This window comes from Hyperolius riggenbachi, chromosome 6, assembly GCF_040937935.1.
Source record: "Hyperolius riggenbachi isolate aHypRig1 chromosome 6, aHypRig1.pri, whole genome shotgun sequence".
Taxonomy (NCBI): domain Eukaryota; kingdom Metazoa; phylum Chordata; class Amphibia; order Anura; family Hyperoliidae; genus Hyperolius; species Hyperolius riggenbachi.
The window spans coordinates 293,421,273-293,439,441 of record NC_090651.1 but is presented as its reverse complement, the minus strand read 5'-3'; the positions used below and the strand labels follow the sequence as shown (position 1 = coordinate 293,439,441).

The window sequence follows — 18,169 nt, the reverse complement described above, 5'->3', positions numbered from 1 at the left end:
CCAGAAGTGGTCCCTGAAAGTCTTGATCTTGATGGGTGTCCTCGTAATTTTGAATCCGGAATTGTCATTGGTTCCATGGGGGTTCTTGGTAATTCTCCATGTGAGCCTGGTGATTGTTCTACCCTCTTGGGATCTCTGTGGAGCTTCAAAAGGTTCTGGGAGATTCCGGGAGAGATTTTGCTTGGTACCCTGGATAAGATCAACGGTGGCTTTTGTGTTGTAAGGGACACTTCGAACAGGTATTGTGGCAGGTTTGGTATTTTCGGACGCTCCTTGGAAGGTGGTGGGTATTGTCTGGAGGGTGTTGGTGGCTTCTTCTCTGGCGTTCACAGTCCTGATGGGTGTTATACTGAGACTGGTAGTACTGATGGGCATGTTTCGGTGGCTTCTGTTTCCGATGAGGTCGGTTTCGGGTGGACTGACTCTGGAATTGGACCTTGTCGGGCTGCCCCGACCTTCATGAGTCTTCTGTTAGAGTGGTTTGGAGATATCAGTTTTGAGGGTCGTCTGGAATTCGACCCTAGGAGGGGGGGGGTACTGTGAGAATCCGCTCAGCTGCCTGCGCAGGCAGGCAGCCTTTTGACCATTGTTTAGGTTTGCTTGCTGCAGGACTCTGGAAAGGAGACCTTCTGTCAGTTGTGCAGCTTGTGTTGCTGAGGGATTTGCATACATTAGTCATGCAAATCCGTTACCTGCCTTCTTTTGATGACTGGCACTATAAAAGCATTCTGCTCCCAGAATTCTTTGCTGGACATTTCCCTTCCATGGTCTGTTCCTGATGGACACTGCTGGAGTGTCAGCCATTGCTATCTAGTATAGTTAATTCCTGGGGGTTGCTTTAGGCTCCCCTTCTAGCCCAGTCAGGTTGTATTATCTGTTTTGCCTGTTCCGTCTGTCTTGTGTTTGGATCGCACAAGCCCTAGCGTTAGCGGCTGTGGATCCTTCTGATTGAGTCTGGAGTGTAGGTTGGAACAGCGGTTGTTTCTGCCTACCTCATCTGTTCTGTCTGCCGTGTGTTTGGATCGCACTCGCCCTAGCGCTAGTGCTGGGGATCCTTCTGTTCAGTCTCCTGGGATCACGCTAGCTACTTTTCGCTAGCGCTGGGGATCCTTCTGTTATGTCTTCTGGGATCGCACTAGCCACTTTTAGCTAGCGCTGGGGATCCTTCGGTCGCTTGTCCCTGTTTTCGTGTGTCTGTCTTGTCTGCTGCGCTTGCTGGAGGCTCGGTGAGGTAACCGTTAAGCAAGCGCTCACGTCCTCTGTTTCATGTTTGTCTGTTAATGGTTAGTTAGGCGTGCTTGTCTCTATTGTGCTTATCACGTGGAGACCGTGCATAACCGCGTGCACTGTTGCGAATGAGTGCGGTGTTCGCGGTTAGCTAGCATTTGTTATTTTCCGTATCTCCTTATTGTATTATTTGCTGTGCCTTTGCTACTCTCGTGCTCCGCCTTGCTGTAACCTTGTGTCACGTCTGGCGATCGCACCTCTCGTGATCGCGTTCCTGCTTCTTATCTGCTGTGGTGTGTGCACAGTGGCGGGTTGGCGACTAATTTTATGCACACACACACAATCTGTCTCTGTGCTCACTCTCAATCGCTTCTCTTGCAATTGCGTTTCTTCCCTTCGTACAATTCCTGTCTGGCGTGTGTGGTAGGGCAGAGGAGCTGTTCCTCTGCACTCCACAGCTCCACCTGCCGACAGGAATTTCCCTCTGCAGGTGCATAGCACCTAGCCTGGGTGTCCTCAATTATACGCTTGTGGAGGAAATCCGCCGCGTCAGCGCACGTCTGGTGTGCTGACCACGGAGACGATTCCGCAATCGTTACAGTATACTGTACAAACAGAACGGTTGTGAAAGGATCCATTGTTAAAGAGACTCCGTAACAAAAATTGCATCCTGTTTTTTATCATCCTACAAGTTCCAAAAGCTATTCTAATGTGTTCTGGCTAACTGCAGCACGTTCTACTATCACCATCTCTGTAATAAATCAACTTATCTCTCTCTTGTCAGACTTGTCAGCCTGTGTCTGGAAGGCTGCCAAGTTCTTCAGTGTTGTGGTTGTGCTATGAACTCACCCTTCCTGGCCCCTCTATGCACACTGCCTGTGTGTTATTTAGATTAGGGCAGCTTCTCTCTTCTCTCTTATCTTTTACAAGCTGAATAAATCCTCCTCTGAGCTGGCTGGGCTTTCACATACTGAAGAATTACAGACAAGGGCAAAGCTGTTTGCAGAAAGAAAAGAGCAGCCTGACACTTCAGTGGAAGATAGCTGCAGGGGGAAAGAAACACACAAATGATCTCTTGAGATTCAAAAGGAAGGGTGTATACAGCCTGCTTGTGTATGAATGTATTTTCTATGTGTGGACATACTGTACATCAACCTACTTCCTGTTTTGGTGGCCATTTTGTTTGTTTATAAACAAACTTTTTAAAACTGTTTTTAACCACTTTAAATGCGGCGAGGAGCGGCGAAAATGTGACAGAGGGTAATAGGAGATGTCCCCTAACGCACTGGTATGATTACTTTTGTGCGATTTTAACAATACAGATTCTCTTTAACCTATGGATCCATTCACATGCGTCCGTTGGTACGGATACGTTCTGTACGTTCCAATACGTTCCCGGACCTAAAAATTGCTACAGGCCCTAATTTTCCGGACCGTTCTGCTTAGCGGAAAGAATCCGGACAAAAAATGCAGCAGCATTGGGGCAATGTAAAACCGAAAGTTTCTTCACACTAGTGAAGAAACTGACCGTTTCACGGGGGATTGGGGCATGGGCCGTCGTGTACCTGAGTGACGAGAGGGTAAGGGAGGGTGCAGCAGCCGGGCGGGTGGGTGAGAGAGGGTTTATACATACCTAATTTTCCGTAGCAGCCGGCGGTAGAGGCTTCCATCTTCCGTCGTCATGTGACTAGTCACAGGACACGCTGTATAGTCACAGCGGAAGAAGAGGAAGCCTCTACCACCGGCTGCTACGGAAGATTAGGTATGTATTGCTGAGTGAAAGTGGATCCGATCAATCATTGATCAGATCAGTTTTGATCAGATCAGATCAGATGTGAACCGGGCCGCGGACAGAGCCATCCGGATCCGGTGAAGTGGAGACCGGATCTGCTCACCGGATCCTTTTGGCTCTAAAACGCAATGTGAACCGGGCCTTATATTAGTCATTTCTGTAAAATGCTGCATTTTGCTGTAGCAATGGTGTGACCAAGCTTCCCTAAAGTCTAACTGCAGAAGCCACTTTAGCACAGCAACAGCTGCAAGGGAGTTTCTCTGAGTTGTCATATAGAGATGAATACCATCACACTGTCAGATGACACACCAGCCTCTTTCCACATCCTGAAGGTTCAGGCAGAACGGATCACATGACTGCTAATTAAATACTGGTTTTCACTTACTATTATGACTGTCTTAATAATAAGTGAGTTTTACTTTAGCAGTGCTAAGGCCGCACTTATAGGAGTAAACACGGGGCGGGAATGTTTGCGGTGCATGTAGAAAAATGGGTGTGGCCATGACATTGTATGGGCGGAGCTAACATAATGATGTAACAGCGAGGCATAAGAAAGCAGTGTTTCCGCCATGATGTGGTGAAACGAGGATTCGCATCATGGGTGTGCAGAAACTGTGTGATGCTATTTATTAGTAAACCGTAACCCCAAAGCAGCAAATATAGCCAACTATGACCATTAAATAATAAATGCAGCAACAGTTACCCCAGACACCAGAAAATAAACGCAATGTGGGCAGCATTTCACCAGAAAATAACGCTATGTGGCAGCATTTCACCAGAAAATAACGCAATGTGGCAGCATTTCAGCAGAAAATAAATGCAATGTGGGCAACATTTCAGCAGAAAATATCGCAAGGAGGGCAGCTTTTCACCAGAAAATAAACGCAATGAGGGCAACATTTCACCTGCAAAAAAAAAAAAGAATTTACTCACCTGACAGAAGTCCTCTCACCCGGCCGGCCTCTGGCACGCAGCTTCCCCCGGAGATCTTGCTCCTGCATATCTCCTGCGCTGAATGCAATAGCAGGGCTACGGGAAGATGGCACCCGAAGCCCTGTACTGGAGACACAAATAGTCTCCAGTACAGGGCTTCGGACGCCATCTTCCCGTAGACCTGCTCTGCCTGCCGGTAGACTATGCAGGCTGGAGCGGGGCTGCGGGCTATGTACTGGCGCGGCATCTATTAGACGCCACGGCCAGTTCAATGCAATCATACGGTGGCCAGATGAGCAGCGGTGGCGTGCCTGCAGATGAGACTACGTGTGCCATAGGTTCGCCATCACTAACCTAGAAGGTCGAATAACTTCAACAAAGGACAGCGGAAGATGGAACGAGTCATGGACCGGAAGGCTATAGTATCCTCTACTTAGGTAAGTATAAAACTTGAAATGAATTTCTCCCTTCATATTTGCTTTAACAGCAAAATTATTAGTGAATGATCATATTTTCAATCATAGTATTCAGTTCATATGTTATGAAAACAGAGAAGCGTGGACCTAATTGATCCTGCACAATTGCATTATTGATTGTTTCACGTGCATGCGCACATGTGTTCCCTGAGCCTATCTGTGCCTATTTTTTTTTTTTTGTGTGAATGATTACTGTTACAGCGATCTTTCTTTACTTGCCACAATTAGTCGCGAGACTCACGTCCTCTCTAACCAAGCAAGAACTCACTGATTTTCATTTGAGAAAGTTGAACTGTGGCCAAGCTTTCCAAACTATGCACAGTTACTCACTGGCTGACTGTGGTCACAATTTAGGAAAGTGTCTGGAGCCACAAGCAGCCAATTAGATTTCACTTGGTTGAAACAATTGGTTCTAAAAATCTAGTGTGTACAGGTGTCCCTGACATTCCTGGCCTCCTCTTCAGTAACCTGATATTTTAGCCAAGGACATTTTTGCATTGAAATTGTATTTTGTCTGGCCTCAAAAAGTTCCTGAAAATAAGGAATTTTCACAATATACACATTTTGAGGTAAGGGGTCAAAGTTTAGCTCAATGATGTATAGGGAGCGAATCGAACACGCCAAATGTTCGCTGTTCGCAGCATACTGCTCACTGTGAACTGTTCGGGCCATCTCTACCAGGCAAATATTGCTCTCGCCTGATCACTATTGTGATTCAATTGCCCTGGGGTAATGCTAGTTTTTTCTCCCCCCTCGCCTCCTCATAGAACAGAGCATGTTGCTCAGCCAGGAGTGGAGAAGGAGGCCTGTACTAGGAATGCTCATTCGGATACCACAGAATTTACATTTCTGCATTTCCAAACAGAAATAAGCATTTCCGATCAGAATTTGAAAATCAGAAGAGGAATATTGGAATTATGGGGAATTGCTTTTCCGATCAGAATTGGGAAAATGGAAATCAGAATGCTGCGGAAATCTGATTTACCACAACTTGGTAATTTTATCCCAATCACAGAACTTGGAAGCATTGGAATAATCAGAGAACGCAGAATTTTTCTGCAAAAATCGCATTACCGCAGTTTCCGATTTATGTTTGCATTTTTTTGCATTCTCTGAAAAAAAGACAAATCAAATACTCCTCGGAAATTAGAAAAACGGAAAATCGGAAATTGGGAAAAACGCAAATAGGAAATTGCCATTGGCGGAAATCAGAATTTCCGTGGAATCGGAAATTGGGCACTTCCAACCATCCCTATTCAGTACAGCACTAGTTCCAAAACTGGCACCGAAAAAGATAACTAACCATTGTTTCAGATGACAACTGCTTACAGTGTGTATGAAGCTTATATACACTAGCATTGTTATTCTCTGTGTTAGGAATGATGTCACATTATAATTTGTATGATAGAATGAGGATCTGTATGGGGCGCTGAGCTTTGCACATCGTCATTGATCATTACACAGTATCGAAGGAACCTAATTATCACCGAGACCCTCATCTTCGTGAAGGTTGAGCGCAATGCTTCAGCATCCCCTGATCACTGCAGCTTATACTTCCCTCTAGCTCCGTGGTACAGAGGGAGTTAAAGCTTGCCTGGGCATCTATATTATGCATCCCTCGGGATCTATAACCTGTCTGGAGTTTCTTAGGTTGTCTCTCAGCTATACATTTCATTGCATATCCTGGAAGCTCCGGGATTCTTCCAGTGCTATATGCATTTTATGACAGGTAAATAATATCTCTCAGTTGACAGACACCGCATAGATATGCCTATGATGAAGTCTCTATCTCCTTTCAGCTGTCTGATAAACTTAAAGAGGACCTGTCAGAAAAATCCTGAAGCTTGTGTGGTTGGTGTATACTGCAATCTCCTCCTTTGCCTGCTGCGGAGTCCTTAATCCATGGGGCTCACAGCATCCAAATCTCATCTGCAGCTCCAAGTCAGATCTCAGACACCTCCATTCACATAATGCCCATGGCCAGATCAGTAAGTTATTGATAGCCATGCACACTGCATTATGGGATGTACGTTGCAGGAAGTCTATGCCCAGGTTCCAACATTGGAATTAAGGACACATTTGTATGCCCAGGTTTGAGGGCTCCTGTCGTTACTTAGGGGCACCGGCTGTCAAACTGATGCTAATTTTATTTCCTTTTGCTTAATAATGTTCAATATAATATTTTCTTTCAAATACAGCAAGAAGTAGTGAAATAAATAATTCAAATTCAATATAGCTATTATTACTCATTCTGCATTGTTTTTTTTTATTTGCTTCACTAATTTATACATTGCTAATATATTCCCCAACACTTAACAATACACCACTCACAGTTTATGCCAGTGAAATTGCTTACAGTGTAACGCATATTATCTAAAGCTCTTATGTTATAAAATACAATCATACAAACCGTAATGAAGATAAAGCGTATAGACACTTTCTAAGAATATTTGCACATCAACACATTTGTAAAATGTCTACTTCAAAATACTGACCATGTGTTCCCGCAGGCAGCTCTTGTAAACCGCAGTATATAGCTGACATAGGAGTGTCTACTTAGTTTGTAAGATGCACCCTCCTCTCCTTTAAAGGACACTTGAAGTGAGAAGTACTGTATATTGGAGGCTAACATATTTATTCTCTTTTAAGCAACATCAGTTGCCTGGCTGTCCTGCCGATTCTTTGCCTCTAATACGTTTTAGCCATAGACCCTGAACAAGCATGCAGCAGATCAGGTGTTTCTGACATTATTGTCAGATCTGACAAGATTAGCTGCATGCTTGTTTCTGGTGTGATCCAGATACTACTGCTGCCAAATAGATCAGCAGGCCTGCCAGGCAACCAGTATTGTTTAAAAGGAAATATATATGGCAGACTCCAAATTCTTCTCACTTCAGTTGTCCTTTAAGCTTTTGTTGTATCAATGTACAAGACCAGCCCCCTCTGACCGCTAACCCTCCCTTCCCTAGCCTGCACTGTTTGTAGGTGGATCAAGGTAGGTGATAAAAAACTCAGCTCTTTTTTACAAAGGGGCTACCCACACACATTTGGATACAATTAGATAGAATAGGCCAGTAATGCAAAATGCTAACCCGCTTATTCAAACTTAAAGATGACCATTTTTGGAAAAATAAGGCTGTGCAAGAACATGCAATGTAAGGCTCTCTAGTACTGCTGCATGGATCAGCGGGTGGAAGGATTAATCACTCACCTGCTCGTCCGTAACTTATTAATATCAGAAACGTCTCCCACTACATTCACAAGACAGCTTTGGTCATTTTTCAGAAGTTTTCCAAAACCTTTGTGGCCACACTCGCCTATGTTGTCACAACATGCCCCAACTCAGCAGCCACCAGGGATGCTCCGATACCCCTTTTTAAAATCCGAATTGATTCGGATCCGGATAGCTAGAAATCCGGATCCGATCGGATATCCGAATTCGAACCATTCCGGAATCTGAATAGATCCGGATATCCGAACCCATTATCCGGATTAATCCAGATATCCGGATTGAAAACCGGAAGTGGCCTTTAAGTTGCTTCCAAAACGTCTTTTATAGTAAATGATGCATTCATGAAGCATCAAGGTTTTTTTTTAAAGAAAAACAGTAATTGTTTATGTGGGGAGGTATAATACAAAAAAAAAAGAAAATGGCTGTAAATTAACATTCAGGACTGGTTCCAGACAGCGGTTGTGCAGCCCACATTGTGTCCAAAGTCCAACGCACAACTGGGACATCACAGGTTTCAGCCCAGAGGCGAACTTTGAAAACTAGAAAAAATTATGCTGGCCACAAAAGTGATGGAAAAGATGTTTCAAGGGGTCTAACACCTGGAAGGGGGCATGGCGGAGTGGGATAGACGGCAAAAGTCCAGGGGAATAATCTGGATTTTACGCAAAACAGGGGTTTAAGGGCCGAAATCACATTGAATGCTAAATTGCAGGCCTAAAGTGCTTTAAAACATCTTGCGTGTGTATACATCAATCAGGGAATGTAATTAGAGGACTGCTTCACACTGACACACCAAACTCACTGTGCAATGCACCGCAATCAACTGTTTGTGTTGTGACGGCCGTGCTGGACTGGTGCGCACCATGGCAAGATTGCTCTTCCTCAGTGATATCAGGTAATGTCTGACTGCCTTATCAACTTTCAATGGTTCTTTCTCTACCATTGTTAAAGCTTACATCTATTTTTTAAATACTTGTTCTGCTTGCTGTTCAGTACCTGCAACGAGAATCTGTTATGGAGGGCAAGTCTGCCATTGTGAGTGACCACGGATAATGGCCAGGGAATCAGGGTTCGATTCCAGTCCGGAGTGGGAGCCTGAGAAGTGGCTATCACCACCGCACATCCAAGTAAGGACCCATTAGCTGTATAAGTAATGTACCTACCCTGACCGTGCTTTGCAGACCAGGCATCTGTGGTCAGATGGACCCTTGACACAGCGCTGTGTGTCAGTGATGACAACATTTGCCTTTAACGAGAATGTGTTATGGAGGGCAAGTCTGCCATTCATTCAACTGTATGAAACTTTAGATGGTACTTTCTCAGTAGCATGGTGACCACGGGTAATGGTCGGGGAATCCTGGTTCGATTCCAGTCCGGAGTGGGAGCCTAAGAAACGGCTACCACCACCACACATCCAAGGAAGGCAGCAGGCACGCTGTGGGCAAAGGAGCAGGAACGGCTACCACACATCGAAGGAAGGCAGCAGGCATGGCATGCACGTCCCGAGGTAGTGACCAAAAATAACAATACAGGAGGACTTTCGAGGCCCTACTGTATATGAGATGAATCAACTTTAAATCCTTTAACAAGAATCTGTTATGGAGGGCAAGTCTGCCATCCATTCAAGTAAAAGGTATGCACATACTGCCCGGTATAATACAATGTGCAGTGAAAGGTATGCAGTGACGGCAAACAGCTGTTTGTGTAGTGACGGGCTGACGGCCATGCTGGACTGGTGCGCACCATGATGAGAGTGCAGGTGATGGCGGCTTTCCAGCCCATATAGTCGGGCTGAGGTAGCTGAATGACAGAACAGTGACTGTCCAGCTGATCAAATTTGGTCTGTCCACAATGAAGTAACGACCTTATTATCTTTGGTGTGCCACCCCCGAGACACTCATATAGCCGGCGGTCATTGCTTCATTGTGATAAGCAAGCCCCTTTACTGTGGCAAGGTAATGATCACGAGGGAGGATTGGCACATGTACATGCCTTTTGTTTTGTTGTTGCAGCTGCAGTGCAGCCAGAAAAATTAGGCAGGCATGTACACGCACCAGAAAAATTATTATAGCGGCCGCTGCTAGCAATCCGCCTGGAGTCCTGGACCCTGTTGATGGTGGCGGAGAAGGCAGTCAAGCGGCCTGCGGGCAGTGTGCTGTGTGGGGAGCTACTTAGACTTGGGGCAGGCAGCCAGTCTCACGGCGGAGATGCAGTGTGTGGGGACTGACTTAGTCTTCGGGCGGGCAGTAGCCCTCAGGGATCCATGCCTCATTAATTTTGATAAAGGAGAGGTACTGAACACTTTTGTCACTTAGGCGACTTCTCTTCTCAGTGACAATGCCTCCAGCTGCGCTGAAGGTCCTTTCTGACAGGACGCTTGAGGCAGGGCAAGACAGAAGATGGATGGCAAATTGGGACAGCTCTGGGCACAGGTCAAGCCTGCGCACACAGTAGTCTAAGGGTTCATCGCTGCTCACAGTGTCTACATCCACACTTAAGGCCAGTACGTCGGCTACCTGCCGGTCCTGGCGTTGGTGGAGGGTGGATCCGGAAGTGCTAAGGCGAGGCGTTGGACTAAAGGATGTCCGCATGTCCGACATCACCATGAGATCGCTGGAGCGTCCTGTGCTTGCCTGCGTGGACATGGGAGGAGGATTACTGGCAGTGGAACCTTTATTGCGTTGTGCTGTGACATCACCCTTAAACACATTGTAGAGCATAGCTGCCAGCTTGTTCTGCACGTGCAGCATCCTTTCTGCCTTCAGGTGAGTTGGTAACATGTCCGCCACTTTGTGCCTATACCGAGGGTCTAGTAGCGTGGCCACCAAGTACAGCTCATTCCCCTTGAGTTTTTTTATACGGGGGTCCCTCAACAGGCTGGATAGCATGAAAGACGCCATCTGCACAAAGTTGGATCCAGACGTACTATCCATCTCCTCTTGCTCTTCCTCAGTGATGTCAGGTAAGTCCTCCTCCTCCCCCCAGCCACGAACAATACCATGGGAATGTCGAGCAGCACAAGCCCCCTGCGACGCCTGCTGTGGTTGTTCTTCTGCCGCCGCCTCCTCCTCCTCCAAAGAAACACCTTCCTCATCATCCGAGTCTGACTCCTCTTCCTCACATAACTCTTCCTCCTCCTCCTCCCTCTGTGCTGCTGCAGGTGTTGAGGAAACATCTGGTTCTGATGAAAATTGCTCCCACAACTGTTCCTCCCATAACTGTTCCTGTTCACGCTCCTCCACAGCTTGATCCACCACTCTATGCACGGCACGCTCCAGGAAGTAAGCGTACAGGATCAAGTCGCTGATGGTGCCTTCACTGCGACTCACCAGGTTGGTCACCTCCTCAAACGGCCGCATGAGCCTGCATGCATTTCGCATCAGTGTCCAGTTGTTGGACCAGAACATCCCCATTGCCCCAGATTGTGTCCTTTTACTGTAATTGTACAGGTACTGGGTGACGGCTTTCTCCTGTTCTAGCAGGCGAGAGAACATGACCAAGGTCAAATTCCAGCGAGTCGGGCTATCACATATCAAGCGTCTCACTGGCAAGTTGTTTCTCCGCTGAATGTCCGCAAAGCGTGCCATGGCCGTGTAAGACCACCTGAAATGCCCAAACAACTTCCTGGCCTGCTTCAGGACGTCCTCTAAGCCTGGGTACTTTGACACAAATCTTTGAATGACTAGATTCAGCACATGTGCCATGCAGGGTACATGTGTCAGCTTTCCCAAATTCAAAGCGGAAAGGAGATTGCTGCCGTTGTCACACACCACGTTGCCGTTCTCCAGCTGGTGCGGGGTCAGCTACTGATCCACCTGTTTGTTAAGAGCCGCCAAAAGAGCTGCTCCAGTGTGACTCTCCGCTTTGAGGCAAGACATGTCTAAGATGGCGTGACACCGTCATACCTGGCATGCAGCATAGGCCCTGGGGAGATGGGGCTGTGTAGCTGGAGAGGAGATTGCAGCACCAGCAGCGTTGAGCTGCCACTCAGTCAAGGAAAATGAGGAGGACGACAGCGAAGAGGATTTATCAGGAGGAGTAGGAGGGGAAGGAGAGGAGGTGGCAGGTGGCCTGCCTGCAAGTCGTGGAGGTGTCACAAGTTGGTCCGCTGCACAGCCACGTACTCCCTGCTTGCCATCGATCACCAGGTTGACCCAATGGGTTGTGTAAGTGTAAGTTATGTACTTACACAGCCCATGTAAGTTATTGCAGCCTTGTGGCATTTTTACCTGATGAAGTATGGCTGCCTATAAATCTCACTTTTTGCTGTTAAATAAATAAATAATTATACTTTAACTTTTTCATATTGTGGCGCACTTCCTACCCCTTAAAAGGGAGCTTCAGACTAAACAAACATAATGTCATTACGTTACATTAGTTATGTTAATTAAAATAGATAGATAATATAATCTTTTACCCACCCTGTTTTAAAAGAACAGGCAAATGTAGGTGATTTCATGGGGGCAGTCATATTTTTCATGGGGCAGCCATCTTTTTTGGTTGAAAGGAGGTGACAGGGAGCATGAGACACAGTTCCAAGTGTCCTGATTAGCCCTCCCAGCTGCCCAAGCTAGGCTTCACATCTCAAATTCAAAACTAAAAAACAAAATTGCACCAAAAACAGCAGAATGAGAACAACATCATTAGAAATCCCATCATGCTTTGCACAGCATCAGGGGAAAAATGCCCGGGCAGTTTTCTTCTGTGCAGCTAAAAATGAGGCTTTGGTGAGAAAAACGAAGTTCTGATGCTGTGAAACTGGTAAAGAAACACCAAGCCTTCTCAAAGCTGCTGAGTAGATTTTTAGTCTGAAGGTCAACTTTAAAGGAAACCTGAGAAGGGGTTTAATTATGTATTAATACTTACCTGGAGCTTCCTCCAGCCCCAGGAGGTGCATGGGCTACCTTACCACCCTCTCCGGCTGCTCCGTTCTGTTGAAATATTGCCAACGCAGATCGCTCCCAGGCAAAGTAACGTGGTGGGGTTGCGTGCAAAACCAGGCCACGCATGTGCAGAAGCATATGACTGGTCACGACTGGCTAGATTACTGGGGAAGGTTACAAGAGAGCGGAGAGAGGACAGCGAAAGAGCCCACGCACCTCATGGGGCTGGGGGAAGCCCCAGGTAAGTATAAATACACTATTAAACCCCATCTCAGGTACAGTTTAAAGGGAACCTAAAGTGAAGGGATATTGAAGCTGACATATTTATTTAACTTTAAACAATATCAGTTGCCTCACTGTCCTGGTGATCTCCTGTTTCTAATACTTTTAGCGATAGACCCCAAACAAGCATGCAGATCAGGGGTTTCTGACAAGAATCTGACAAGATTAGCTGCATGCTTGTTTCAGGTGTGTGTTTTAGTCTGATCATTCTGGTTGCTGTAGTGTTTGAATCCAAACACTATTCCAGCCAGGGTAAACAACATAACTGCCAAGCAACTGGTATAAACATGTCAACCTCCATGTACCTCTCGCTCCAGATTCCCTTTAAGTTAAAAACCTTTATCAGTCTTACTGGACCACAAATGAGTTGTTCACTGCTTGCTGTTTTCTACGAGAGTGACTGTCTGGCACACTGAAAACTATGTGGGCTGTTTTTTTTTTTTCTTTTCAGATCTGAAGCACAGTTTATTAAAGTGTAACCAAGCTGATGCTCAGGTACAAAATCTTACTTACCTAAGAAGAGGGAAGCCTCTGCATTCTAATGAAGCTTCCCTCGCTGTCCTCTCATCCCCTGTTGTCGAAGGCAGACCATGCGAACAAGGGCTTAATAAAAAGAAACTTTAACCAAGGATTGAACTTCACCCCTGTCAGTAGCCAATATCACCTTTCCCACAAGAAATAGCATCAGGGGGGTCAGTGTGGCTGATATTGTGGTGAAACCCCTCCAACAGTGTGATGTCATTACCATGATCCTGCCATTTTTCTTTCTGTGCACGTCGTTGCATTGTGGGAAATAACAGCGTTTTCCAACTGCCAAGCAAGCAGCATCTCCTTCTGTGCATAGAACTCTCGAACATTCAATACAGATCACTTGGCAGAACTAAAAATGCCACCACCAGTGATACATTTCAGAATGTAAATCAGGGAGAGGAAAGGTTTTACAATAGGCAACCAATGACTAAATAATCTATAAATGAATATTGTAAACAATAAACAATTTTATTCATCATGTTATTTTCACTGCAGTTCCTCTTTAAGGCCTCACTCCTCTTCAAGTACGAGCACAGCCGTACTGTATTTGCACGAGCACGGCCACGCCTGCGCAGTAAGCAAACACCACTTGTACATGAGCCAATCCGTGCTATTGGGCAGGTGCAGCTGTGCTCATGCAACTGTAGCACTGCTGCACTTGTTCCAGAACTGGAGCTCGGCCCGATCAGCTGGACGGTCCGCAAGCGGCAATGGGGAACCAGAGGATGAGGTGAGAAGCCTCATTAGGATCCAGAGGTTTCTCTCTCCTTAGGTAAGTATGTGTTTCTGAACTCAAGCTATGGCTAAGGTTCTTTTTAAAGGACCACTATCGCAAAAAGTGTAAAATTTAAAAGACATGTAAACACAAACGAATAAGAAGCACGTTTCTTTCAGAGTAAAATGAGCCAAACATTACTTTTCTCCTATGTTGCTGTCACTTACAGTAGGTAGTAGAAATCTGACAGAACCGACAGGTTTTGGACTAGTCCATCTTCTCAGGGTTTTGTTTATTTTTAAAAGCACTTAGTGAATGGCAATTGCTCTGTCCAACTGCTCAAAAAATGTGCAGTGAGCAGGGAGGTTGGCCACCCTCATTGAATAAATCTTTTTCAGGGAATGTCTTTATAAAGAATTAAAGCCTTGCTGAAAAACCCCCCATGAAGAGATGGACTAGTCCATAACCTGTCAGTTCTGTCAGACTTCTAGTACCTACTGTATGTGACAGAAGCACAGGAGAAAAGTAAATTATGGCTCATTTTACTCTGGGAGAAACATACTTCTTAATTGTATGTGTTTACATGCGTTTTAAATTTTACGATTTGTGCGACAGTGGTCCTTTAAGGAAGAACATCACAAAAAAGTGTCATAGTTCCATATACACAATGACAATAATTCACAAATCCACATCAGCCGGTCAGAATTCCCTTTGCTTTCGTTCATCACGCTACCAGAGGCTAAAATCTTTTTTATGGGTTTGCACATCACACCTGCTCTTCATAATGCCCTATTAAATGGTCAAGAATGCCTTCTGAAAAATTTGGCAGGTGTTGCTGTACATTCAGAATGAGCAGCAATCTTCAGCTGACATTTACATAAGCCTTTAATGCCTTTTAGGATGCAAAAATCAGTTCTAAAGTGGCCAGTTTTACGAGTTGCCATTGTTATGTGACAGGATTACTTTCAATCTGTTTCATTAACGCTGTGCTTGAGAGTGACACTGGCCACCTTGTCCTTGAACAGACAGAGTTGTAACTACATCCCAAGTAAAAGAAGTGATACCAATACAGACTCTACATTTGCCATTACAAACAAGACCTGTTCAGCTCTCTCTGAATTCCAGCAATATTCACACATTATTTCTCCCTATCACTAAGGTATGTTATTATTTCAACCACTTCAACCACTATCCCAATATGGATAATTTAATGCTTGCAGGTATTTAAGAGTAAAGAGGTGTCCAATTTAGCGAACAACTGACCTTCCGATCCATCAGATTGAATAGTGTTGATGGTGCCAATAGACAACTAACAGTTGATTTATCAACAGTCTTATTAATCCGTTTTGCGGATCAATTCTTTCTGAAGCAGTCAGATTGGTTATATTGGTTTATGGGCCCGATCGATGATTGCTGATCATTTCCTTTCAATCGGAGTTATCGGATCGGAAGGTCGATAATTCACTAAACTGATATCTTCTTTAATGGGCACCTGTAAGGAAGGGATCACACTTGCATCTGCGGGAATCACAAATAATTGCGTTTAGCAGCGCGTTTTACCTTGCCACTTTGATACCTAGCCATTGATTTCAATGCAAATACTCATGTGTTGTGTGGGAAAGTAGTGAAGGTTGTATTTGTTTTTTTTTTAACGCTATGCAGAATGAGCAAAAATGACGATATTCTTTTCGCATTCATTTTCACGTAAATAATGTTAAATTTCAATTTTGCCATTAAAAAAAAAAAATTGTAATAAGTTTGTGATTTTACGTTTTTCGCAAACTTTTGTGGTAAAATACTGGTTTTTGCAAATTTTGCCATATTGCGAAAATACAATGGGCTTGATTCACAAAGCGGTGCTAACTGTTAGCACGCCTGTGAAAACCCCCTTATAGCACGTCTAAACGAGCTTTTCGCGTGTAAAACTTTACGAGCGCAAAACTTTACGCGCGCACTGCACAGAGCGCAGGGCGCTCCGCATGAAGTACCCATTAAAGCCTATGGGACTTAGCACGCGCATAGGACTTTGCGCGCGGTACTTAGCGCGCGATCTGATTGAGAAAACCAGTGCTAACCTACTTAGCACCCTGGTTAGCGCGCCTAAAGACTTTAGACGTGCTAAGTAGGTTAGCACCGCTTTGTGAATCAAGCCCTATGTATTTTTGCAAATGTTTTAGCGAAATCAAAAACAGCATTTTCGATGCAAAAAGTATTTTGGCGAAAATTCGCAAGCAACAATGGTGGAATCGCATATGCCTCTGGAAAACGCAGCAGCACCATAGACTATCATGAGATGCCAATAGCAAATGAGTTCCTAGAGTTGGATGTTGTAATGAATCCTGGAAGGAGATTTCCAGACAGGGAACTAAACAAGAAGGGAAGATCCTGTGTAAATAAATAAACAAATAGAAAGTACTCAGTCAATCAGATGACAAAGATCTCTGAATTGTCCTTTCTGGGTGGAGTGATCCTTTAAACAGCCTCCCTTGCATCTCATTGAAGCGTAGCGCTCGCCCTGGGCAGCCGTGTCACAGCTCCATTCCTCCCATCGCACATGCTGTCATTACAAGCTGCTCCGGTCCATTATCACATATGAAAGTTAAACTCCAGCTGCACTGTTTCCTATCCGGTTTCATCTGACTCTCCGTTAGAAGCTCATTCATCAGCCTGCCCAAGACAACACCAACTACAGAAGCCTCACAATTATTCTATGGTGATTGCTACAGGCTGATGTAACAATAGCTAATAGACAGCATGAGACATTAATAAGAGCGGGAGGCACCTTGGTGTCCGGCAGCCCCAGCATGCTATGCCTTACCTGCTGTGTATATGACAGTGCTCGCCTGAAGGATTAACACAGATCTCCAAATGAATTCCGGCATTGTGCTGCTGGTTATCCCTTCATCTCCTGAATGCTGGAAGACAGCTAGTTCCTCATCAACACAAACACAGGTTGAGAGGAACAAGAAAAAAAAGGTGAAAAAATGTGCTTGTTTCCCCCAAAAAACAAGGTTAGCCTTAACGCTTTCTTCCCTTGGTTGCGCCTGTTAGAAATTCTTGGTTTTCCTGGGCAAAACTATTCCGCTAGCCAGTTGCCAGCCTGAACTATCGTCTCTAACTGTCACTCTGCCTGGAAGAATTCCTCAGCTCTTACAATAAAGATCCCGGTCTGATTTTCTTCGGCTTGCTCCTCCTTTCTCATTCCGTTGCTTTTTTCCTTGTGTTCTCCCTGGCTCGGAGCCTTCCAGTCATTACCCTCCCCTTTCTTCTTTTTGAATATGTTTATTTCACTCTCCCTCTCTCTCCGTCTCCGTTACATAATACATGTTGTTTCCTCCCTGTAAGGTTGCTTAGTCTGTCCTTGTTCCTGCAATCACTATCTCGCTCTGATCGCTCCTTGATTTCTGCTCTACTTTTCTCTACTTTTCTGCCGAGGAATTCTCCGCTCGGTCATTAAAATCAGTCTTCTGCCCAGCAGCTTCCCTTTCACCCGCCTGTACTGTTCCTCCGGAGGATTAGAAATTGCTCTACAGAATGCTCGGCGTGTCATGCAGATAAGGCGTTTGTGCTAATCCAACAGTGGTGGTGACTAATTGTTGTGATGAGCAGATTAGTGAAACATAGTTATTAGCCTATTTTTGAAAATTAAATAGGCGTGAAGTCATTTCATCCCATTCATACATGCCAGATGTACAGAGTAGGGAGAGAAAGTGGGGATAAAAAGATAGATAGATAGATAGATAGATAGATAGATAGATAGATAGATAATTGGTTGGTAGGTGTATAGAGATGATTGATGGGTAAAGACAGATATTGACAGATAGATAAATAGACAGACAGACAGACAGACAGACAGACAGACAGACAGACAGACAGACAGACAGACAGACAGACAGATAGATAGATAGATAGATAGATAGATAGATAGATAGATAGATAGATATTTCTATCTAGAATTTGTTGGTAGGTACAGTATATAGAGATGATTGATGGGATTCGATAGACAGATAAAGATATATAAATAGATAGATAGAGTATCTAGGCAGAAATAGATAGATAGATAGATAGATAGATAGATTTATTATTTATTGTATTTAT

General features: G+C 44.9%; 1 protein-coding gene across 1 annotated transcript in view; it reads right to left on the bottom strand.

Moving 5' to 3' along the window:
- LOC137521606 (carbonic anhydrase-related protein 10-like) overlaps positions 1–17,563 on the bottom strand; it is a 549,933-nt gene extending 532,370 nt beyond the window's left edge. Inside the window, exon 1 of the mRNA XM_068241074.1 lies at positions 16,890–17,563. Within this exon, the coding sequence (XP_068097175.1) occupies positions 16,890–16,953 (64 nt within the window). The 5' untranslated portion in view covers positions 16,954–17,563. The remainder of the gene's footprint in view (positions 1–16,889) is intronic.
- Positions 17,564–18,169: the final 606 nt, after the last annotated feature.